The 27,933-nt window shown below is 32.7% G+C and overlaps 1 protein-coding gene across 3 annotated transcripts in view; it reads left to right on the forward strand.

Moving 5' to 3' along the window:
* LOC126827721 (membrane-associated guanylate kinase, WW and PDZ domain-containing protein 2) overlaps window positions 1-27,933 on the forward strand; it is a 118,887-nt gene that overhangs the window by 7,782 nt on the left and 83,172 nt on the right. For all 3 annotated transcript variants that reach the window (XM_050557209.2, XM_050557210.2, XM_050557212.2), the window contains exons 2-5: window positions 17,328-17,441; window positions 18,060-18,179; window positions 19,528-19,816; window positions 20,241-20,314. In XM_050557209.2, coding sequence (XP_050413166.2) covers window positions 17,328-17,441; window positions 18,060-18,179; window positions 19,528-19,816; window positions 20,241-20,314 — 597 coding nt within the window. The remainder of the gene's footprint in view (window positions 1-17,327; window positions 17,442-18,059; window positions 18,180-19,527; window positions 19,817-20,240; window positions 20,315-27,933) is intronic.

The following is a 27,933-nucleotide window of genomic DNA, read 5'->3' on the forward strand; positions in this document are numbered from 1 at the left end:
ATTGTTATTTATCTGCCCATATGAAAAGACAGAAATCAGAAAACGCTGAACACCCTGAACTTATTTCAATCAAAGTATGTGCGTGTAGCCTAGAAATGGCGGCTATTATCATATTAGTTAATTCTAATGCTTTCGGTATTTACAAATCTATCACTTGTTTTAAATTGAAATCAGGATAAATCTACGTGTAATAGTGGTGGATATCATGTTCAAGTTATACTGTAGGGTATGGTTTCATTTTTAGCCTTTAGGATATTTTGCACCACTTTCCCAAAAGGGTTCTGTTTTCCCATTTGGAAGGTCCAGCTGCTGATGCTAAATTTTATCCAATTTGTCTTGACAACTGGATAAGATAAAGATTTTCTGTATCTGTGTTTCTTATTACATATATTAACAGAATGTTTTTAATAGCATGACTGTTTTCGAACGTCACACTATCATTTGTTTGTTATGTTTATGGATTAATATTGCTGGCTGTTAATATAGCAAGATTTCAATCAATATATGTACATGGTTTTATACTATACAAGTATATGCACGTCAGTCAGTGAATAGCAATGCTCTTGTTCAACTTGCGATGTTTGTAAATCTTTTTGGTGATCTACTTTATGTCTTTTCTTTGTACTCAATAACTTTTGGTCTCTGTCCTTTTTTAAAGGGGAAATTGCTGGCCAAATGGTGTAAGGTCATAAGACCTGTAATTGAGTCAAGTAGCATGGTTTTGACTCCCAGCTTGTACATGTACGTGACATGGAGAATGGTTGCCTTTTCAACCTCCTGGATTTTCTCTGGGTCCTCCCACTGCTACAGACCTCTACCCACAAGTGAATTATTGAAATAAACTTGAAGCATATATTACTCCTAAAATGACCTAAGTTGTGTTAAGTGGATGTTACCCCCCTCTGTCTCTCTCTCTCTCTCTCTCTGCCTGTCTCTCTCTCTTTCTGTCTCTCGCTCTGTCTGTAAAGCTTTTATACATTTTTACAAGATTGGCGAGGGTATCTTGATGAGAAATTAAGGTAGTACTGTCACAATCTATAATTGAATTGATGTTATGATGTTTTCACAAAAATAGAAAGTCTTACTTAAGGTCTTTGCGTACAACATTACATGTGTACATGTGTCTTTAATTATTTGGTCTCAGAAATTGTTGTAACTTGTACATGTAGTAATACTAAATAAGGTTGCATGATTTGGTCAGATCTGTTATTTCGATTGTTTATGGGACTAATCTGTACGATTCAATTTTTGTTTCAAATTATTTCATTATATTTAGTAGAAATTTACACTTTCAATTAGAACATACAAGTACATGTACATGTTGAACTGGTTTCACTAAGACTTACAGTTTGTGTAAAATGCTGGTGTTTTTAAACTAGCTTATATTTAGCTGTCTGAATGATAATAAGATAAGTAAATACTGTTTTACATGTCTCTTATCTGACTTGGTGTTAAGTTGTTGATATTTATCCAACTAATTAACCTTCTTAACTTCAAATAGATACATATAGACCTCCAGCATTTAATTGCAATCTTCTTTATGAAGATAACAAATTATACATGCATGCTTACATTACATGTATATTCTTTGATTGGCATTTAGTAATTGGAACATAATCAAATAACACACTTATGGAATAACATTAACAATTACTATGGTTTAATTATTTCACTGCGATGTTTCAACAAGATTTCACAAGTCGTTATCAAGCATATACACAAATAGATAGAAAATGAGAAAAATATGAATTAACATGTACTGAATATATCTATACAAACATCAGTGCGAACTATCCAATGGTATGCAAGGAAGGTGAGCAGCTATCACAACCTATTGATGAAACTTGCATACCATTGGATAGTTCGCACTGATGTTTGTATATATATATATATATTCATATTTTTCTCATTTTCTATCTATTTGTGTATATGCTTGATAACGACTTGTGAAATCTTGTTGAAACATCGCATCCTTACGTACATTGTAAGGTCTTGCTTATGATGTATTCCAATTCTTACACTATTTGTTATATACTATTCAAAAAAAGTAGGGGATATTTGATTTTGGGGGCACAATACTAAAATATGCAAATGACTACGAAAAAAGTCACTATAGAACCTAACAGAAGAAACATTTCCAGTTACATGTGACGCCCAAACGCACCAATAGCTACCGCATGGAATGCAGGTGATGCTTGGGATCATCATGGGGGTCCACCCCAAGATTTGCACGACTCTGACTTTGAATGTTACAGTCATTGTGGCATTGAATTCCAGGGTGGAAACATCAGTTTAATTGTTTTAGTGACCAGAAAACAAATTTTGATATGCGTCGGTTTACCCAAAATGAAAGGTTACGTGCCCTTGGCATGCTACAGATCGGCACAACACAGGCGGTTGTGGCGCGGACGATGAATGTTTCTCAGTCTGTCATAAGCAGGCTATGGTCCAGATACCGTGATACACAATCTGTACAGGACAGACCACGCTCAGGTCGACCAAGGGCGACAACTCAAGCCCAGGATCGATTTATCCGTACCTTGGCCTTGAGAAATCGTGTCATCACAGCAAATCAGATCAGCGCTCGTCTTCAAACAGACACTGGTGTGAGAGTGAGTGGCCAGACGATTCGGAATCGACTGCATAGGGGTCACCTTCGCGCCCGACGTCCTCGCGTGATCCCTTGTTTGAGAGATCATCACATTCAGGCAAGACATCGTTGGTGTAGGGATCGTCAACACTGGGATAATCGACGCTGGAGCAATGTGATGTTTTCAGATGAGTCAAGGTTCACTGTTGATTTTTTGGACAGACGTAGGAGGGTGTGGCGTCGTCGAAACGAGCGTTTCCAAGACGTTAACGTCATCAGACATGATCGATTTGGGGGTGGTTCTGTTATGGTGTGGGGAGGCATCACTGTTGCTGGAAGAACGGCTTTACATGTTGTTGCAGGGCGTGTTACAGGCCAGTACTACCGGGACAACATCTTGGCAGTCCATGTTGTGCCGTTCGCACGACGTCATGGCCGCCGTTTCATCTTCCAGGATGACAACGCAAGATGTCACAGGGCCAGGATCGTTACAGGTTACCTCCAACAACAGAACATCACCACATTACCTTGGCCAGCACTGAGTCCCGACCTCTCCCCCATCGAGCATGTCTGGGACATGCTTGGACAGAGGTTACGTCAACGTCAACAACGTCCTGCCAATGTCCAAGAACTTGCTGCTGCGTTGCAACAGGAATGGGACAATCTGGACCAAAATGACCTTAGACGTCTCATTAGGAGTATGCCACGTCGGATCAATGCTTGTTTGGCAAACAGAGGAGGATTTACCCGTTGTGATGCTGTGGTAACTTTGCTGTTTGACCCCGGGTATCATTTTACCCTTATAATGGTCAGTCTGTGCCTTACTTAGTCTAACGATCATTTGGAATAAATCGATGAATGTGAACTTCATTTCATTTTGTCATTTGTTTCTTCGTCAGTTTCATTAGGTGACTTTAATAACACTTAAAAATCAAATATCCCCTACTTTTTTTGAATAGTATATGTACAGATGAATGCATTGTGCAGTGTTGATTTTGTCCTTTAAAACCTCATTATTCCGGATTTGGATGACTGAACCAAGGCTCCCCATTTTCAAAACCGTAGAAAAGTCACATTTCATCTTTATCACAAAACCGGCAATATTAACCAAACTAACAAAACAGTGATATTTTAGGGAACCAGATTTATTTTGTGTACAGTATATCTATGTACATTAGTACACATCTCATGGGATTTATATTCTTAGCAGGGTTGGCTTTTGGACAGGTAAAACTTGATTTCAAAGAAACCATAAACCTTGGGAATAACTAGGTAAAACCAGCTCAAAACTCTTGTCGGATACATGTCTATAACTATTATATCTCTTTTAAATCCACTTCAGAACATGTACAGATTCTACTATTAAATCTTTTGCAACGTCTGTTGATGTAATACACCTAGTTATATTTTCTGTCAACATTGGGCTTCCTTGGGTGTTAACCCAATGTAACCTTGATCTCCAATTCAGAGCTACTGGCTATAAAATGTTTAATTGATGTCAGATTTCTTGGTTAAATACACATGAATCCAATGATAAATTTCTGTATGCAACGACAAGCTTTAAGATACATTTACATTTTCAAAACCATGTAAAATTTGGGCTTGAACTGTACATGTAGAAGATGAGCTAAGGAAGCTAATTTTAATTTATGGTATAAAATGAGTTTGAAAGAACAATACTAAATAAGTATAATGGTGCATTTGCAAGCTTATTTTCAGCAAATTAAGCTTTGATCAGTTTTGACTGTGAGAAGGTCAAAAAAACTTCCTGTTTATTTAGTCATTTTTACCACCAAAGCCCTACATGTACATGTTTACAGTATGTCACCCTTGTGATTAGATGTGATTGTGTGCATCTGGAAATGCCGACATGTATTGCAGCTGAGCCCACTGCCATGAAGCAATCGTCAAAGAAACAAACTGATCAAGACAAAATGGCGCTATTATTTAAGGTTAGCAGTAAATTTCTTAAAAGCTGGTTCTACTATTGCATGAAATTATCTTTTCTTAGAATATAAATACACTTTTGTTGTGCAAATGCTCTTTGATCACTTCATCGGCAATTTTTATGTGCACAAATGGTGACCCAAGGAAAATTACGAACCACACAGAATGCATAAAAATCTCCTCAAAACTAGTTGCATTCAGTTGCAAAATTGCTTTTGTCGTTGCAACTACATGTAGTTACAACCGATCGCAGTAAAGTAGAACATGTGCAACTAAATGCAACTGGCTTTTTACACAGTCGCATCGGATGGCAAGACGGCTTTTTTGATCCAACTCTCCGGTATCCAGTTGACAAAATCCAATCACACACAGGCACACGCATCACAAGAGTTTACAATTTATAGTTTACACGCATACTTTGTTTAATACTGCTTTAGTGGCTTTTAAAATTTAAGTGTTATTGTTTGTCTGTTAGGTTTGTTATGTGTGATGTGGTTACTATAGTATTAGCCTACCATACATGTACTTAATTTGTTAACTCTAGTTTTTAATGAACTATCTATTCGTAGAGTTTTCTTCAATTTATTCTCGTAGTTTATCATTACAGTCCTGTTCATTGTATTTTATCACAAATAGAGAAGTCACGTCTATTTTTCTAGACAAAGATTAAATTGCTCACTAACAATTTGCAACAACAGGATAATTTATTAGTAAGTGCAGGAGAACTACACCACAGACAATTAACAAACAGAAACCCAGAAGACATGTCACATGCAAGTAATAAACAATAAAAATACTCTCCTATCAATGAATGGATCTCTGGGCCAGTTGTAAATGACCACTGCACCAGCTGTAAATGACCACTTTACTGTACATGTATGTTCCAAGGCTTGCAGTGATAATGTCTTCATGCAAAATGTAAAAAAACTCACAACCAGGGAGACAATCTATGAACTTAAAGAAAAGTATCGTATACTATTGGTAACTGTACTCGGTAAAACTCTGAAAGAAAAGTAAAGTAGTGTACTTGGTAAAACTCTTGACAGAAGAGTAACGTATGCTATTGGTAACTGTACTCAGTAAAACTCTGAAAGAAAAGTAGCGTCATATACATTATGTACTATTGGTAAAAACTCTGAAAGAAAAGTAGCATCATATACATGTATTATTGATAAAAACTCTGAAAGAAAAGTAACATATGCTATTGGTAACTGCACCCGGTTATGATTTATTTGAAGCAATTTTTTAACCAGAAAGTCTATTTCATCACATCATTAGAGATAGGGCTAGGTGGCCAAGTGGTCTAATACGTGTGCTGTATATGTCACTGCTTGCAAGCAAATTATGGAAATATGGATGGCAAACATGTACATATATGCATGGATCTATTTCTTACAGGAAGGATGGTACATGTATACATGTAATTCATTACCATCTAACATGTTATATTTAAGGTCATCATAATGGGGTTTCAGACAACCATGTAATTTGATTAACGTATTTAGATGTAAAACGGTCAATGACCTGATCTTATATTTATATACATGATGTTACATGATAATTGATTGACTCACCACCGAACACTAAAACCCTAGGAAATGAACAGGACTGGACTGGAACTTCCAGTAAGATTTTCGATGTGTTGAACTGTATTCTGTTAAAATTTTGGTAGTGAAATTGGAAACGATTCTTGCCCTGTTATTTCTGCACATAAGATTTTTGGTGTGTTTAACTGTAGTCGGTTTGTCCAGAACTAGGATTCTGTTAAGATTTTGGTAGTGAAATTGAAACTGATTCTGGCCCAGTTATTTCTGTACATACAATGTCATGTACATTGTATACACAAGTTTTTAATAAAGTCGTTTAAACCATATTTCACACAACATCTGTGCTGTTTCTGATAGTGTAAATGAGTACCAGTACTACTACTGCTGCTTGAATTATATCACATGTTGAGATATACTGATGTGTTTGTTTTTAGCTATGATTGGATGCCTTTAGTTCCAAGTGGCAAACTCAATTTCTTTATTAATGCATGTAACATCTTTAAAATAGATAAGTTTATGATATTATGATTAATTAAACTTACAGAGGCCAATGTAGTGGCACAACTGTCGCCTGACTCCAAATATTCGCGTTTAAATTAATGAAGCGTTGTTTTTGTCTGACATTTCACCGCCATCGAAATCCATTCATAGTTACTGTGCTTTCGATTGTCCTTTTGATTGGCTGTTATAAAAGCGTATCGTTTAAAAAGATGGCGGTCTTAGTAACGGCTTAACGCCTCGATTTTAAAAACGACGATTTGTACCCATTTCAGGTAGGATTATATGCTTAATTGTAGTTGGGTGTTGTAGAAATGTTATAAATAACAATAATCAATCGTTGTTTTGATTAAAACTATTGTCAATTTTGTTTAAAAATGCCGGGTGTGAATCGCTCCCGGAGCTGCAACGTTATAGGTAATGGGCTCATGTCTTATCTCGAAACACGGAGGGTTTAGAGATTAAGGTTTGTAATCTATATCACAACCAGATCTGGTCTGGGTATGGCAAGCTTTGTTGCTGCCCAGAGTACATGTATGTACTGTTGCCCTCCCGTATTGAATCCCCCTCTCAAACCCTACGTTTTACACAGAACAGATCAGCATATTCATAGTAGATCAAATTAACAACCGTGTGATAAACTATAACACATATACTTTATGGAAAACAGCTACAGATTTATTTCGGCAATGTTTCTACCAGTATTCTCTCAACATTATCAAGCTAATAAATTAATATAAAATGTGAGCCAAAAATATATAGAAATATTATATCAGGGTCCTCTCAAAATTACCTATACGTAAACACAGTGTTAAAGGTCATCCTTGTTCTGTTTGATTGGTTAGAGTCTAGACGTTTAATAATGTAATGTAAGATAATGAATTAATATACATGTACATTTATAGAGCATGGAAACTCACAACAAAGATGGGCTGCTTATATGGAATGTAATAATTCAATATGACAATCAGATCTACGATTATGAATAGAATATATGGACTTCTTTTTATACACCCACATTTTTGTGGACATATTATGCCGTCGCACCTTTGTGTCCATGCGTCTGTTCGCATTTTGTTTGTCGAAACTCTACAGGTCACAATTTATCCAATTTTGACAAAACTTGAAAAATAGGTTTATATCCCAAAGATCGGACCGTAACTTCCTGGATTATGGCCCCTGATTATATGAAAAATCACGACTTTAGCTTGTGGCTCCTTTAGAGGTCACAATTTTTATCCGATTTTAAAAACGTCCAAAAATGTCACCGTTACACCCTAATGACGATTGTGTTCAAATGTCATGAAAATAGTATGCAAATAGTTAGTTACTTTAGTAACAAAGTCTTAGAGACCCCTAGTACTCTCTCTTCATTACTGGCACATCGTAATGACAACTAATATGAAAATAAGGCTTTTCCCCCATCTCAGTTCTAAGGCTATTTTGTAATCCTTACCATCTATTTTGTAATCCTTACCATCTATTTTCCAAAAGGAATCATTTCTTGCCACATCCGACGCAAATTTATAATAATCCAACACTATTTTCATGTAGAATTGTGCAAAGCAAAAACAAAAACATAAACAACATTCATTTGAATCAATCGGCCATTTTCAAACTGATGCCTGCGCAGACCGGTTTACAACTGTGCTCAGCAAATATTCCAAATTTAGGAATGGAATTTTATCATGAACGAAAATTCTTGCTGTACTTCAATTATGTATTAATCGATTTTATGTACATGTAATGATTGTTTATGTATGTTGAATATATAAATTTTAGTGGTATCACCATTGACATTTTTGTCCGTTACTTGAAGTACAGCAAGAATTTTCAGGGCCAGCAGATGGTCAACAGGGTTCTGTTGACAATTGAAATTGGAAAATGTTATTTGTAGCATTTGTTGGACATTTTGCCAGGTAAGTTTTGACTAAACATAAGCTTACGATGTTCAGAGATAGTTTTGTATTTGCATAAAGTTTTATATTTGGCAGAGGGTCAAAGTTAGGTAGGCTTTACAATAAGTACTCCCAATTTTAATGTTAATCTTCCCATGGACCAGTATTTTGTTGTTAATAAAATTTACTGCATACAAATTCATTGAAAAATGTCTAAATTTCTTCTTTTTTTTTATTTCAAGTACATGTACCTCAACAGCTCATAAACCTTATTTGACTGATATTACAATGCAATTGGGGCCAGTCACATGCAAATAGATTTGATCTGTTTCAAACTGTGGTCATAAATTACTTTTAAAGAAAAATTTGAATAATAACTGCAAAATATGAATAATAACAGCAAAATTTAACTGATAGTTGGGTGTGAGAGTTTGTAAGTCGAACTTTATTAAACATTTTATATTCACATACGTACATAATATACATGTATTGTACCAGTTTCATAATGAACTACATGTAAATGTATGTACCTCAAGTTGTTCACAAATTGGCAATACACCAGATTGTGAAAGGTGCTAACATGACTAAAATCACAACGTGAATATTGTCTGTTAATTCACACCCAACAAATGAATTTGAAAAAAAAAAGTCGGACAGCAAAAGTGACCAAACAAAAAGAAATGAAACAAAAATATTTAAATTTCACAGAACTGTGAGGTGAAGGTCAATGAGCAGATACATGTCCAGAATATTATTTACATGTAAATGAAAGAATTTTTTTCTGAGGGGGTTTTATCTGATTTTTACAGGCATGGTTTGTCTTTATCCTTGTGGGGGTTACACGTACATTTACATGTATGTCCAGTCCAGAGATTCCACCTCAAAATCTTGAATATCGGTCATTTTTGACAAGGAAAAGAAACTTTGCAAATTACATTAATTTTTCATGTTTTTTATGAATGATACAGTATTATGCATTCTCATGTCAACAACACTTTTTCAGTATGAACAGAAAAGTTTCTATATTGGACTAAGAATTAAAATTTAGTATGATGATTATTTATTAAAGAAATATTCCTTTTTGGACTCCTCATTCCAGTCACCAATACAGCTGTGAAAAGACATTTCAGTTCTCTAAAAATACAGTTACATGTAATTGAAAGAATATAATTTTCTAAACCTGTATCAATTGAAATGTTTAGAAAGAGCCATGGTCACAGAATGTATTTTAAATCGATAAAAGAGTACACTGATAAGAATACATCTTGTCAGAACGGACATCAGCCTAATAACATTTTACAATCTATTTCCTAGTGTTCCTTTAAATCCGGAACCTATTTAAGTGATTGTACATGTTTCTGCAGCTATGGAAGCTGTTAAAGCTGAGTACAGATTAAACATGGAGGGTAAAAACGATAGTATTTTTTCTGTGTATTTGTGTCAATAAAAGAAATGACATGGATTTTGTGGGTTGACTATAATAAACAGTTTTATTTGTTTTCTCTGTGAAATTAGTGAAGTCTGGCTATTTGGAGTTAGTTTGTTAAAACAATCATCCTGTCTATTGCCATACAAGTACGATAGTCTATTACATGCACAATACAAAAAAAATTACCCGATTTTAAAACATCACCATATTTGGATATCTAAAATGTCAAGTCAAAAAAGAAAATTAAATTCATTTAAAAATGATCTCTATAACTGTCAAAAATGTAAATGGGTTTTCATTTCATTTATATCACTATCTGTTACCAAAATATACACTACTGTTTTACTGGATGTATGTATCTTTATTTCACCATAAAGTTAAATGCATACATGTACATAAAAAATATGTATTCTATATCAGATACAGTATAATCGACATATACATTTGTATATTTCATTAAGCAGAGAGTGTATAAAGTTTACTCATGGTGATTTTTTTATACATTATCAGCTGCAATATTCCACATGTACATTACATTCTAATTTGTAATGTATACTGGTACATGTACATCAACTCTGGGTGTATGATAGCAAACGAGGTTATTTTTCTTTCTTTTGACTTCTCTGTATTATTTGAATGAAAGGAGATAAGTCCGATGTTTGACTTAACTTTTACCCATTTATTTTACCTTAATGTCAAATAAAAAAGACACTTTATCAGATAAAGTTTATCTACTCTATAGTAAGTTCTATTAAGAACATTAGGAAATTGAACACCGGCTAATTTGCAACAAGAGTTTCATTCTAAAATTTTCCTAGATTAGTGAAGTTTGGCCTTATAGTGTAACAAATGTTAGGTACTTTCAAAATATTGGTAGGTTTTAAAAGGCTTTGGACCATTTTGCAGAATTTGTAGATTTTTATTTATACAATGAGTTCTCAGATTTATCCATACAATGGGTGACTGAAACTACTGGACAGTAATATACTACTTGTACATGTAGATGTATGTGTAGTACTACAAATGTGTGAAATCATTATAGGTTATAGAGAGGATTATAATGTATGCACATTCTATTAGTTTGTAACATCGATTCCTGTTTGGTAATATGCAAAAGAGACATGAAATTCAATTAAAAAAGGATTTCACTTATAGGATTTGCAGCAATATATTAAGAATGAAATATTTTGATTTTTCATCTGCTCCATTGAAAGTTTGAATAGTATTTGTGCACAAGAGAGGTAAAACTGTGAGGTAATCTATTTGTCAGGTGTGTAATAGTGTACTATATATACAGGTAAAGACAGATAGACCTATATATAGTTTTTATACCTACAGACCTTTATTTACTTTAACTTTACACCTGGTTGTATAACTCACAGTTATTTCATCACCTGTCCTGCTTTATACATTATATACTACATTCTCTACTCTATCTTAAACTGTCTACCAGTGCAATATACAAATTACTCTGATTGCTCAATTTTTACTTTCATATTTAACTCTCTACAGGCCTTTATGTATATTATTATTAATTTTACATGTACTTAGTTTTGTTTTAATTTTGTTTCTTTACTGTATTATTCTGTTTGAAATTATACTTTGGGTTGATTGTGTATGGTTCAAAAAAACTTACATGTACATGTAATTGTCCTGGTTGTTAATTGCAAGCTGTTTCTAATGAAAATGATGTGTTTTCAATAGATTGAAATGGGTATATAATGTAATGTGAAACTTTCAGTCTTAATGGAAAGTTCCACTTAAGATCTGATAACTGCACTTTCAGACAATTATTCTTTGAAAAAGTAAAAACCCAATCAAATCAGTATATGCTTGTATCATTCATGAGGCAACCTGTAGGCCTACTATCGATAGACTAAAAACCTATCACAGATATACTTCGTGAATAAAACAAGTTAATTCATAGAAACGCTTAACCTATATTAAAGCAGTTATAGCTTATAATTGATTTATCTAGAGACATCAAGTACAAACAAAATGATTTTTATATATACAAATTTTGTTTTTCTTGGCAATGATCAATGATTAAATAGGACCTTTATATTTGGATGCTTTCTATCTAGACAAAAATAACAAAATATACATGTAATACAAGCATGCATGAAGTGACAGTGACATGTAACTGACAGCCATGACAGTTCAAACTGACATTTAAACGACATGTATGGTGTTATTAACTTAAACTTTGTGTTCCATAACTTGTCTGTGGACTAATAACTCAATAACATTTTAAAATACATAACTTGTACCAGCCTAAAAAAAAATATGAAAATTTGATTACATTTACTGGAACCTAATAAATCCTTAAGTTAATCAAAGACATAATGCCCTTATTACATACGGCAAAATCGGGTAAAGTGGAAAACTAATAAAGTACTCAAGCCAAAAGTTACATGTAAGTTGTATCACATATCCCAGCAAAAATAAGCATGGTTGATTGAAAAAATGTACTGTACATAATATACACAGATTTTACAATTTGCTATGGAAAAACAGAGAAATTATTAAACATACAAAATTATTAAACATGTATCATGTCAATGATAAAGTAAATATAGCCTATGTATATCCTGATGATGTAATAGTATGTTAAAAAGTATGAAGAAAATGTCCACTTATGTAGAGTGGTGTAATTTATTTAATAATAGTTTTACAATTTTAAATAATAACAAAAGTACAACTCAAAGAATAAGGTTACTAAATGTACATGTAGGCTAACTAGTACAGAAAACTGACATTCCAAACCATGAAAAAATTCATCCCCAAAGCAAAAAATACAATATTCATGTATAAATAGATTTATTATTGGAGTAAATAAAAGGTATATGAATATCAGTTGATTATATTGGTATTACGGAGGTATATATACTGTATATACTACTAGTTGTGCTCTGATTATTCACAATATGACCTGGTATTTTACTATTACTCCAGATTATAGATAGTATTATACACTAATAATACATTAGAATCTCCTTTTGGTTACTGTAAAATACAAAGTATTCCTCTATAGAAAATTATTTCTGTGTTGTTTTGACTTTTATCCACTGTGACATCCAGATGTTGCCAAATTTTTGGTTAATAAGTTTTAGTTTCTAAAAAGAATTTATGATGTGGATCAGTTGATCTCATTATTTATTTCATTTAGCTTCTGCTTAGGGAAAATGCAGTTATTGTCCAAGTAGCAGCATTATGTTTGGGTAATCTACTCAATCTAGAACTTCAAATTTGACTTAAAATGATACATGCACAAATGAAAGTGTTGGAATTATTATCTTCATGTGCCAGTACTTGCCCTATTTTGGAATTACACTGTATTATCTACATGTACGTGTATCTTTTTAAACACCGAACAGTCCAAAGGTACATGTACATAGGCTTTCAGAATTCAGACCATACATAATCATAAGTACTCTTACAAGAAACCAGTGGGGTCATGGTGGCTAAGTGGGTAAGACGCTGGCTCGCTAGCCTGGAGGTCGGGTGTTCGATCCCTGCATTGGCCGAGAAAGTTCACCCAGATTTTCCAGCGTGGTTCCCCCTTGTCAGTGATGCAGGAGGGGGGGGCCTAACAAGGAGAGCTGTTTAGTCATTCGGATGAGACGAAAAACCGAGGTCCCGTGTACACATTGGCGTGCATGTAAAAGATCCCTTGACAGTTGAAATTCGATATAAGAGTAGGCCGTAGTGCCGCTGTTCGGGCAAAATTTCCCTCATAGCACACTGTATGGTGTATGCCTAGTTCGGAGCAAAACAATAGGACGTTAAACACCATTCCATTTCATTTCATTTTTACAAGAAACCAGAATTATCCAAGAATTATTTAAAGTTATCGACATCTAATTCATCCCAGTGCATAGCCTACATGTACATGTATATTGTAATTATTAACTACATGTACAATTTATCTGTTATGAACATCTAATTTATCTTAAATTCGCATAACATTCCCTTGATTTTCGACGTAGCCTTTTTTTTGATGTTAAACACCTGCATGTAAAGGGTAAATCATTTTAATCAATGAATATCGAGATCAATGCACTATCTAACATACCATACATGTACCTCTAAAATTACTGGCAGTGCATATTTTTGTTAAATTTATACCAGGAAAATGATCATTGGCCTTCCGGCACATCAAGGCTTTACATAGTAAATTCTAAATTGAATTTAATTCTACATGTACATATAGTTTGTGAAGAATTTAATTTCTTTCGTTAGTATACATTTAAACCATATAGTTTACAAGAGCTTGTATCAGTCAGTGCACCTGTTCCTCTTTATACTCACGTAAAGTACATGTATGGGTGCATTGGTTAATAATCTACACTTTTAGAGAGCTGTGGAGGCTCACTGAGTAAGATGTTGGCTCGCTAACCTGGACGTCATATGTTCAATCCCAGTTAAGTCGTTCGGATGGTACGAAACACCAAGGTCCTGTGTACACAATGTACTACACATTAGCATGCAAGTTAAAGTACCCTTGACAGTTCGAATTTGATTTAAGAGTAGACCGTAGCACTACCAGTCGGGCAAAATTTCTCTTACAGCACACTGTATGGCATGCACTCTTCTTCATTAGCCCAGTCGGAACAGAAATGTAAGACGTTAAACTCCATTTCATTTCTATATTTTTTGTCAAAGGAAATGAGACAAAGTTATAAATCTTGACTTGTACACATACATATGGTACATGTAAATGTATGTTAATTAATTCATCCAGTAGCTTTTTACATTTGTACTGAAATTAATCCTACTACTTAAGACATATGATTGCTTTATGTTATACATGTACATATTATATTGTAATATGATGAAATTTGGTGCCAATGGTGGTATGTGTTTTATATTTAAAAAAGTGAGAAAGTAATTTTGACATGTTATTGATAGACAGACCATATAAATAGACATACTAGGGTACATGTATATGATGAATTGCTTTTTATAATACATAATGTATACCGACATACTTGCATACTTTACCTATTAACATGTATTAAGTTGACTTACATATGTATACATGTATGATACACACATAAGTCAGTATGTAAAAGCACCTTAATAAAGAGAGAATATATGTAATTAATTTCATATAACATTCAAAATATTCCTAGGTATTTACACAAAATCTAAGAACTGGAAAAATTACAAATTCACTGAACATTGAAAACAACTGAGGGCCATGATGCACCCTGACTTTTATAGAATCTTAAAATGGTGAAGAAGTATTAGATGTCTCAAATTTTGCATATTAATTGATATTAAATGTAACTGTCACAGAAAATCGAAATAAAATTTCTAATGCTTCTTTAAATTTATCCTTAAAATTATAACATACAGCTAGCTGTACCTGTACATTTTGCGGCATAGAAGCAGAAATATGGTGCCACATTTCTGTTTCCTGTTTTGAATATGTCCAAGTAGGTTTCTATGTTTTGGTACAGTGGTGCCAGTATGTTTGTACACTGTATGTAAAACATAGGAATAATAGTAGTACAATAGTGGTTGATTGACATGGAACCAGGTCCAGGAGAGTTGTTATGATACATACATATATGTAGTATAAAAGTTGAAGTCCTCATATTGATTAACCATAGTTGTGATAATGTCAATATTTTGTGTGTTTGGCTTGTCACTGATTGGCCTGCAATATATTTGGAAGATATAACCATTTTTAACATTTTCTCAAGTTCAGTTTGGAACCTAATTTTAAAACATTCAATCAGATTAAAATACAGATCTATATTCCGTTTCATTTTTTTTTTATACCTATGATGGCCTAAACTACATGAAGATCTAACCGGTTGTAGTAAAAGCTTGCGTTAGAGTAGAGGTCGTATGAACGGCTTTTGACCATATGATGTCAGACATTGATTAATCAATCAGCGTTGACGTTTCTAGTGGTTTACCCACAGTTCCATGCATCGCACGCCAAGAAGTCGCTGGAACAGATGGTTTTATTGGTTAATGCCTCACGCCATCCAGAATGCAGGTTATATACATGTAACAACTCTCCCAGATCCTAGTGTAGTACAGACAAATAAAACGAAATTTTGAACTATAAAATACGAAACGAAATAGGATCTGTGTTTTAATCAGATTGTAAAACATTATGAAACAGGAAATATGTGAATATAATTGTTGTAATGGTGAATCAGTGAGAACCTTGGTATAAACAAGTGAGATATAACATTAACACCTTCTCTCATAATGTCATTCACTATGATATAGGTTTGATAATAAATCGGATGTCGATGCATATAAGGGTACCGACATGGGTGCCCCTGTCATACAGTGTATCTGCTTGCTAATCTTGACCGATAGAGAAATTTACCAAGTGGATAATTTGCTCCATCAGTCAATTTACATGCCGTAAAAGTAGGCATAGTAAATACTGTTAAATTACATATAGTATGGACTCGCAATAACAGGGGTGTAATCTATTCATCCAAAACTCAGTGTTACACTGAAACCCTGGTGTATATTGATTATCCATAATGGACTGGTTGATTTTGTTTACCAACTGAAGCAGGGTCTTTAAATATACCTTATAGTTGTTGTTAGTCCAGTTACATTCTATGATTACTGTTAATTATTTCTGTCAATATTGTCATAACACACTCAACAGGACTGGTCATCAAGTGTTTGTTTCTTAGTCTTTTCCAACCAGACTCATTATTATCATCATATATTTACGTAACATGTACAGGGGAGAACTGGTAATGTCTGGTGGACTTGGATTGCTGGGTAATTGTCTGAAAAACAATTTGATGAAGGATGTCCAGGCTGGTTTTACAACACCGTTCACAACTGAACATGTACATATATCGCCTCCAAATACTCAACAAATAAAAATCTAGTGCTTCATTTCCTTGTATGACCTATTTTCTGTCTATGACAGGGGTCACAATAACTTCTTGTTCTTCAAATTAGGCTTACAAACAAATGTAGATAAATCATAGTCAATACTAATAAACAAATGTTTGTTTCTGTAGTCTCCGTCTACCAGACTTAAATGTATAAATTATCATCCAATACACTAAACATTACTGATAATGTTGTGTGTTTTCCCCAATTTCTTTGTTTTTTGCAACAACGTAATATTCTTCGGTTAATCTGTGAGAAAAAAATGTAGTGTACACTCCACAGGTTTACTCACATTTTCACAAATTTTTTTATGTATGACTGGATTCAAACAATACTGACTGCAGGGGAATATATACATATATAACGTAATCTGCAAAGATTTTGATACACATGCTAAAACTTTTCACAATTTGAAAATATCCTGATCCCTCCTTGTCTGAATGTTCTTGAGTGCTTTGATATTATATGGTGCAGTCACAATTATTAGATACAAGTTAAGTTTTTTTATTTGATCTTTTTCTATTTTGTAGGTTTACTGCCAAGAGAGTTACGCCAGTTTTTAACAGCGAGATTTCAGAAAGGTTCTGTGGATCATGATCTACAACAGACTATTAGAGATAATCTTTATATGAGAACAGTGCCTTGTAAGTTATCTTTGTGTTTTCCTTAGTTTGTCATTAAAGTAATGAGAATAGAACTTGATACAAGAGATTGCAGTCAACTCAAATTTTACAATAGTGTTTAGTGTCCTGTAAAATAACATTCATGAATACTAATTCTGTTGAACATTTAACCAAATTGCAGTCTTATTCTTTATTCATGAATAAATGAATAATTTACCACAGAACTTTAAGGTTAACCACATGTAAATGTACTATTTGAAATCTTTCATTTTAACAGTGTAAGAGTTATTCCCCTTTATTTAGATTTCCAAGTTTATTAAAGTTATGTACATGTAAATTGAAATCAAGAATACTTAATCATCAGAGTTCTAATTATCTCTTTTTTGTGCTGATAACTTTTTAATTTTTTTTTTTACCTGTAAGATTTATTCCCCTTTATTTAGATTTACAATGATCTACATGTAAATTGAAATCAAGAATACTTAACTATTAGAATTCTAAATATCTCCTATTTTTCTGCTGATACCTTTTTAAATGTTTCACCAGTTTTTGTAATAATATTTTTGTGCTAATAACTTTATAATTGTTTCACCATTTTCTGTTATAATATTTCTGTTATGTGTATTTTTGTAATTTAAGGTACAACACGACCACCTAGACCAGGTGAATCAAATGGTGTTGATTATACGTTTCTATCTCTAGAAGAATTTTATGAACTTGAAAAAACAGGAGATTTATTAGAGAGTGGAATATTTGATGGTACGTATAGATACATTGTAATTATGTTCTTGGTAACTCAATTGCAAGTCCCCACCTCCGGTTTCATAGCCAATGGAGCCAAATACAGCAGGGGTTTATTTAGAATTTATAACTTGGTTTAGATTCTATCTTTAACTGAACAGCCAATTGGATTATTATCTCAGTATATCTATTAATGGTTGTAAATGCAAAAAATGAGACATTTTCCAATTTGGAATAAAAATATTTTCACTACATTGTAGATTTCATGACCTATAAAATGAACAGTGTGAGATGCACATTAGATGATATATTAAATCACATTTCTCTGATTATATTCTGAATAAGCTAATATACTTATCATAGGGATTGTATAAAAATAGAAACTATAGATGCTTTCCCATATCATGTGATACATGTATTCAAAGCTCTTCTTGGATGTACTTTATCGTTGTTGTAATTTTACAAGATACAACTAGCTTCCAGTTCTGTCTGGAAATCTATCAATTATTTTATGTAAAATGTTGCGTTGGCCTTTCATACAGAAAATTATGTACATTGTATTCAGTGACCTTCACTGACATTTATGGTTTGTGGTTGGAAATTCAGATTTGTTTTAAATGACATTAGATTATTTATTCATTAATAAAACATTTAACAACAGTACAGAACACCTGGTCATCACATCATATTTTTGTTTCCTTTTGACCCAGTCAAGCCAAAAGTTGCACCTGAAATAATAGAGGAAGTAGATTTAGGCATACGTTTATATTAAAAATTTTATAATCATTCAAAATGAAAATGTGTTGAGTTGTCAAGAGATTTTGATTACATGTATAAAAGATTAAAGGTACAAGCCAGATTGTCAAATATCTCAATAGTCATAAATACATTGTGTATATACTGCTTTAATGTAAAAACTACTCTTATTATGTAATTAAAAACACATCTGAGTATTAATGGATTGGCTTGTACCAAAAAGATTTCAAAATTATTATTACTTATTATCTACATTGTAAGACACCTAAAGATGGTCGTGTTAAATCAGTAGAAACCAATGTAAACTTTAGATGGCCACAACTTCAGTTAGAATTGATAATTTGGATAATTTTTTTTATAAAATCACTTATGATTGTGAATGGGGATAAACTCAATATAACCGTTATTCTGGCTTGTCAGAGTTAAATTCACATCATTTTTAAAGAAGTCAAAACAGAATACTCAATTACAAATTTACTTCCATCCAGTCATACTTTGATTAAATTTTAAGAGTAGAAGTTCAAAGTCTGTAAATTAATTATTACTTGAGGAATCAGTCCTAAAAGAAAATGACCATTTTGTGTAATTCTTTATACTGTTACTATATTAGGTAACCATTACGGAACACCAAGACCACCAAAAGAACCTCAGCCGAATGCTTTAATGCGTCGTCCTACACCAGGTGGTAACATGGCTGGGTCACCAGGCGATACAAAGAGAAAAAGAAACAACAGTAGTTCTGAAGCTGTCCAATCAAATGACTACTCTGATGAATTACCTCTTCCCCCTCTAACACGGAAAAAATCATTAGAACGAGCTCATAGTTCTTCAAATCTGGGACCTTTACCATCAAACTGGGAGATGGCATTCACAGATGAAGGACAGCCATATTTTATAGAGTAGGTTATCTTTTTTTTTTCTTCAACAAATGTATCCTCTCTGTGTTAATTTCGAACAGCTGGAAATATGATTGAAATAATACCTTTATTTAATTCTGGTTTTATAATTTGGTTGATGTGCATACAGATCTAACTACTTCTTGAATGACTTTGTTTGAAGTTTGACTAAAACACTGATGGATTAAAATATTTATTACCCAAGACAAAGCATCCCTTCATGCATTGTAGGATAGATGGACTAACTAGTCAGGTTAATTCGGAGTTTTATTATGGTCCTGATGGCTAAATGCAACAAAATTCATAAAGGTTTTGTTAAAAGGTACTTCTGAAGGAATGACAAAAATACTTTAAAATAATGCTCTTCTACATGTATGTATCTGTCTTCCTCATTATTAAATGTGTTTTTTATTTTTTTATTTTTTAGTCATGATACTGAAACAACTCACTGGTTAGATCCAAGATTAGCTAAAGTTAAAAAAGACTCAGATTCTGGTGAAGGTAGGATGTTAGTTTTACAACATAATAGATATATATAACATGCAAACCATGAAAGATATTTACATTTATTGTCAAACAACCTATCCACAATCTTCTTCCGTTCAAGTATTTCTCTTGATCAGAGCTATCTCCTTCAGGATAATCAAAGAGTAAATAATATAACTAATGTAGATTTTGTAAATATGGATACAGGTAATAGAATTTATTGTATCTAACATTGAGGCTACCATGACATATTACAAAGTGTTGATTATGGGGATACAATAACAAATTACAAAGTATACATTTACAAAGCATTGGTTAAACAGTAACAAATTACAAAGCATTGAGTATACAGTTGCAAAATACAAAGCTACAAAATACAAAGCATTGAGTACCATTACAAATTACAAAGCATTGACTATGCATATACATGTACCATAAACTATAACACATACTTATGGAAGAACAATTACTGATTTATTTAAACGACGTTTCGAAGAGTATATTCTCAACATTTTCAAGCACTTCTTGAAAACGTTGAGAGAATACTTTTGCTTGAAAATTTTGAGAGAATACTCTTCGAAACTTCGCCTAAATAAAGTATTGAGTATACAGTTACAAAATACAAGTAACTGAGAATACAATTGCCAAGCACTGCATTGCTTTGGAATACAATCACAGATTACAACCAACATTTGCTGTATTGAAGACAAAAACCTCATAAAGTATTGCAGTGCATTGCAAAATGTTACCACGGTTGGCAAATATGAACAGAAAACAACGTAAAACTAGGGTTACTTCCCTTGAATGTTCAATCAAGTATTTGCATAAGTTTACAGTCTTACTACTGAAGTTTGAGATACTGTCCATTGTTTATAGACAAAAACACAATTTCGCTTGACTTAGTTATTAATTCCAAGAGTATATTCTGAGGTAAGTGTGTAAAGAAAAAAAACTGTCATTTACATAAGACTTGTTAAATTGGATTTATCCCCCTTGATTCCCCACCACTTAAATGCTTTAAACTTCACACAGACTTACTTGCGTACAGTGCATCTTATTTATTTATAGTTCTGATACATTTATTGTAGTATTACTAAGTTTAAATTTCCAGGATATGAAGAATCAGCATTAATAATGGGAATCTGAAACCTGTTGCATCAATTTCTGAACACCCTCCTTTTAAAATACCCATTGATTGAATGAAGCCTTTTATCAATATCACATTTACTCAAGATTCATTGATGACTAATTCTCTTGAATGGTGATATTTTACCAAAGAATACTTGACTCTGGACTGCTTCATGCATCAAACTTCTCACATCATCCGCCGTTTGTGTTTAATTAGATAAAATTAATCAATATTTCAAATGTTTTAATTACTATCATATTATGTCACAAGTTGCTTTGAAGAGTGACGTGATCGATTGCCACTAACTGCAAACTCATTAGTATTGTGTCGGGACATCTTTTTGTCTTGTTTAATCTGCCATTAAAATGATTCATTTTTTCGTCGCCACCAGAAGAGTTTTAATTATACAGAGACTAGCAGATTGTATTATGTAAATTAAGTGTATTGTACAAATTAATACTTTTCACATTGCGTCACTTTAATAGTTCCTCGATTCACTTTCACGTTTAATTTATTTATGATTAACAATGAGATTTCTGTGAAGTAAAAATAAATTGAATGGTAAAAAGTCAGCAGATCCAACCAGATGTTAAAATATATTATAAGGTGAATTAATGTTAATTTGAAGTCTGCTCAGTGTGAATGATTAATGCCTAGAGTAAATAGTGCCTTGGTGTAACCAGTATGAACTCTATCCCTGCTACCCTTTTTGTTTCATAAAAATTCTTTTATAAGCACTCAAACATTTTTCTCTCTATGTAAAAATGAACAGCTGATATATAATTACCTTTATTATACAGAATGTAAGAATGTTATCATAATATGGTTGTGTCACACCTTTGAAAAATTGAAATCAAAATTGTAAAGGTATCCATTTCTCTTAATCATTGACCCTAGGCTCCTAGGTCTATAATGTTGCTTTTTGGAAAAAAAAACACAAACAAAAGCATAAAGTTAATAAACAAAGTGTGTGGTCTAAGATTCTTACTCACTGACCTATGATATTTTCATTCCTTAAAGAGAATTGGAGATTTTAATCTGAAGCAATCCATCCACAAGTAGAGTTGAGTGCATGTATATCAATACCATGCCTATCAGTATCTGACAGAAATCTTTGAGGTCAAAGTGGGTTTGTCTAATATACAATTTTAATAAAACAAAAGTTTCTACCACAGTAATAGATCAAGGTAGTTTTTAAAAAAAAATTTTAGATGAAAAATATTTGAAAGTGTGTCATGATTGACCTCTATTGTGCTACATAGAATACAACACATCTATTCACAATGTAGAATTGTAAGGTGCTATAAGATGGTTTGAAAATATATTAACTCTTTATCTATTTCATCACTTAATTATCTTCTAATAGATAATGGTATGTTTTAAAATTTGATTATGCTTCGTTATTACCATCTATTGCGCTGAGATGAACACACACATCTTTTTATGATGTAATATTGTACTACAAGATTGTTTGAACTTGGATTCGCAACAGTCAGATTTGATATACATATACACTGTACACTGTTTCTTCACTGAATCATCTTCTCTAGATTTTGTAGAAATCCAAATTTCCTGGGAAATACAGATGACTTAAGATTAAAGACAGCACTTTGACCAATTAGCTTAAAAAGACATCTTAGATAAAGTTACAGTTTGATCTATATAAATCTTGACCAGAGGAAGAACTGTCTGTTTGACTGACCAATTGAGATTGACTGATGTGAATTAGACATAACAAATGTTGAAGTGTTTGTTTAGATTGCAAGTAATGGAGCTTAGAGATAAATCTACACATGGTATTTTTAATACTTAACATTGGTTAGATCCTGTTCAACTTACTGATTAAACCGTACATATTTTATTCCTCTCATTATTAAACAGTAGGAGGTAGCAATCCTTGTTTACATGGGATGCTACAATTCTGAGAAAATAGAAATTGTTTCACATTGTTCCGTATGCATATGTAACAAAAACATTAACAGACATATATCAATTTTATACTTGGGCAGTATGGCGATTTGTAAATTATAATCCAGCTTTCCCTTGTTTTCACAGTAGCCACACTGGCGGTTTGAGCATGGCACTTGCTAATTGACCAGGAGGCTGTGGGTTTGATCCAGATACTCAGGATTTTATCTCCTTGTTCTCCGATGTCGTAGTGGTGCAGGATGGAGGGCCTTGACAAGGAAAAGAATTTTTGCCATTTGGATGGGACGAAACACATTGGTGTACATGTTAATTTAATAAAGATGTGACCAAAACGCCACTGTCCGTCCGGGTAGACTTTCAGTCATAGCACACTAAATCACTAAATGTTTTATTCATTCACTCCTTGTTTTCCAAACCATCCTTTCTAACTTCCAATATAGTGTTTGTAGACTGTGGAACTCACAAATATTGTACATCTGCAATGTCTTGTGCCCAGGACTCATGAAACCCATGATTTAATGTGCAATTATGAAACTAGACCCTTGCATTCTGGCCTTATAACTGACTTTTGGTGATGTTTACATTGATCCGTATGACCATTGCATAAAATTGTCAAGTTATCATGTTTTTGGGTTTGAATCATGTTAGAAGAGTTAAATCAGTTACATTACAAACCATGAGTAGTTATAAAAGATGATGAGATATTACATTCAACATGTTTAAAACAGTTTAAGGTTTAATCTGATTATAGTATGTGTGGGGTCTTGAAATATGTAAGGTAAATACACGGAGGACACATTGGAGTATAAAAACAGACAGATTATATTATAACAGGCTTCTCAATTCCTGTAAATATTACATATTCAGCTAATAAAATATTATTTAACAGATCATTGTAACAGATCCAATATTAGTTTAAACGGGTATTCAGGGTATGTCTTTTGTATTTGTTAAATTGTTACAGAAACTTATTTAAAAAAATGTGGAAAACAAATATGTATAGTAAATGTCTTTTGTCATTAAATCGACCAAAGCCAGTATGTGGTAGGTCTCTTCTGCTAAGAGTATTGGTGTGCTGCAAGATATCTGATAATTATTTATGTATTCTTTATTATCGGAGAATAATTAGGCTAGGATTGTTAATCCACATCTCCACCCTAAAAACATACAGGTACGTCCAATTCCGTATATTAATTACATCTTCTGCTTCATATATCCCCAATACAAGGATTTATTTCACAACACTGCTTACCTCTTTTTTGTTGTTTTCTGAATCAGCCATTAAATATAAATGTGTTAGAATAGTTAAGAAGGGGAGATACAAGGCATGTCTTTGTTTTATATAACCTAATGATGTGTTTTTAACATTGATAAGGTAGTAGACATATGCTAAATACATGTAGAAACTACAAATAAACACAAGAGGCTGATATATTATAAAAAAATATATAGTAAAAACAGAGAAATAGTGTTTAATATATGTATATAATATATGGTGTATTTATAAATATTAACTAAATGTTCAGATTTTATTCAAATACATTCCTGTAGCCACTGTAGCTAAATATATTCATGATGATATGTAAATAAACTCATTCGGTGTGTAAACATTTGGACGCAAATCAACTTATCATGGACAGCCAGCATAACAAGTTCTTCGACCGCAGGTATTTGTCTTCCAGTCAGTCCCTACTGTCTCCAATACAATCATCCTTTCCGTCTTCATGCCCGGGGGGTGCAGAAAAGAGGAAGTTAAACCCCATATCATTTCACAATAATTCTAAATGAAAATTTGATTGTTTCAGACATCAGATTTGTTGACTTATTGGCTTTATAAACTATTTTTCTTTTACTGTCTTTTCTCATATTTCAATTGTAACACTCTGGTTAAAATATGCAAATCCCAAAGAATCTTGGAGAGAGTGTTGGCTGACCCATTTGCTATTCATTAGTTGTCTGGCTCTAGTGAAAACCCAATCACTGTATTGTGACTTTGCTTAGAACTGCCTTATTTCATTTATCTGCAGTTGAAAAGTTAGTAAATGAATTCTAGTGATGATCACTATTAACAAAAACCTTCCAATGTTATTCACAAACTAATTATTTAATGATTGACCAATTGTCTGTTGTTGTTGTTGTTAGGACTTTTTAGCACGCACATTGAACATTTGACAATTTTGTGTAAGACCATCTTTGATAGAAACAAATCTGGATCTTCTGTTTATTTTCTTTTTGTTAAATAGGCCTATTTGAAATCCAAACCCTGATGCTACACCATATAAAGATAATATATAACCCTGACCCCCAAGATGACAAGTAAAATGAAATATCTTGATTGAATATAAAGGCTGCCCTTAAATCACATGTACATATTGTATAGATTTACAAACAGCACAATAATTAAGAAAAGTGAATATTTATTGTCGACTCCTTTATCAGAAATTGCTTTCTAATGGACAGTAATGTGTCTCATATACATCTTAAACAAAAGTTCCTGATCGTACTCTCCCTTTAATATGTGTGCGGTATGAAGGTGATTCATAGTGAACTGAGGTGAAAACCAGTACACTAACTGTATGTTTACAATAGATCACCATTGTTTAATATACTTTATCCCAGTCTTCACTATTAAAGATGCATTCTATTTTATTTTGGTTGGTATTAAGACCGCCCAGTTAGAATTGGAGTTAAGACCATCAAATTTACTATATAGCATGACAGTTATCCATTGCTGCTGCTGCTGTGAAGTCAAAATTCTCAACCAGTTCATTACCTAAATTAAACCCCTTTAAATTCCAAGGTACCTGCATTTGCTTTAGTTTTGTGTTTTGTTTCTGCAAATTTCTTTTGAACTAAATTCAAGGAAAGAGAACTTTAAACTTTTATAATTCAATCTTCCCTCCATTGTTTGAAAGCAGGCCTGTTACGACTTGAAGTCTGCATCTCTGATGTCAAGAATGTACTAAAAACATTCATTATTTCATCAACAAAGGGTCGTTTCAATAATCTTGGACATGTCATAAGATGATCTTAATTATATTTAACCAAACCTTGGTACAGACTGCATTATTTAAATTTTGAGCGTTATTGGTATTGATAACCTTAATTTTATGGTAAATAATTTCATCAGATCATGTAAGAAGACTATAGCTTTAAATGTTGTACATGTCATCAGGTTTTATACCAGATTAACATTATACCTGAACAGGTTACACAACAGGTAAAGGTAACGTGTGGTCTGTTGAATTAGTCGATAAAATTGAAGTTAAACATTTCTTTGTATGTGACGTGTGTACGTAACTTGCTACCTACCTGTAGTTCTAACTTATACAGGATTTATAAAAATTACAAAAAATAATTTATTGTTAAATTCATTTAAATTAGAAGTTGGCAAGGCCTAGTTGTAGTTCGGGAACTTAAGATGTCTCTGGTATGCATAGGCACAGAAATAACTGATGCCACTTGTCACAACATCAGGACTGACAGAGAGCAGTACACATTTTGAAACCAGAAATATCTGAAAATTGGCAAAGATTATGCAACCGACCTTGTATGAGACAGAAATGACTTAATTTACATACGACAGCTTTTCTAAGAAACTTTTGTTCAGTTTTGAATTTAAAATGGAAAAATTTTAATAATAAATTAACAATGTTACATTTTCAAGTATGGTTATTAATCTGTTTTCAACTCTGTGCTAAGCTCATCCATTTTAGTTTTACTAACGTTTGAAGCCTATATTAATCTTATGAAATAAATTATCTGTCATTTCAAATTAGATTTCTCTTCTGACTGGATTAATTTACCTCCTGTAAAATAAAGAACAAAGCTTACTATAAACTTCATACATAATGTACATTCAATGCATCACAAGACGAATAATCATTTCCTTATTTATATTTAACAAAAATATGGATCTGAAAGGTGCTGTTGGTGGTCACTTAGATGATAAAAACAAGATACTATCTTGAGCTTGATGTTCATGGATCTGGTATTCAGTAAAAATGAAGATGGCAGTTTAAAATCAAGAGGAAGCAATGTGAACTTTAAATGGCAATAACCTACAGTATATATGACTGATGGATTTTAATGATATTTGGGTCAATTTCATTTTGGTAAGACTATACTTTTATTGTGTATGGTATGAAAGTCTATGTTTGCCATTTAGTTTGGAATATTGTGCCTTTAAATTATATCTAGTTTAAAACAATACTTGATTCATTTGACAGAGACTGCTATTTCTATACTTTACCACCCGCAAAAGCAAAACAGTTTGCATTATATATGTAATTGAATTAGAAATCACTTTAGTGAGATATTTTCGCTGACAGTAGGATATTATACAAATGCAATAGGGGGCAACTGAAACAAAAATACAAATGTATGGAGAAAAAAGTAGTTAAATATTATCTTAGTTCTTTTGTTTTTGTTCAAAATTTAATAATTTCTAAATGTTTCCTAATCATTAAAATTGTGTAGAAGAAAGTTCTATACATGTGATCTGTTTGAAGTTATGGTGTTCAAATGGAATTCATCTTTGTTTTACTACTAAAAAAGAACAAGAAAATTTTAATTC

This window comes from Patella vulgata, chromosome 7, assembly GCF_932274485.2.
Source record: "Patella vulgata chromosome 7, xgPatVulg1.2, whole genome shotgun sequence".
Classification (NCBI taxonomy): Eukaryota; Metazoa; Mollusca; class Gastropoda; family Patellidae; genus Patella; species Patella vulgata.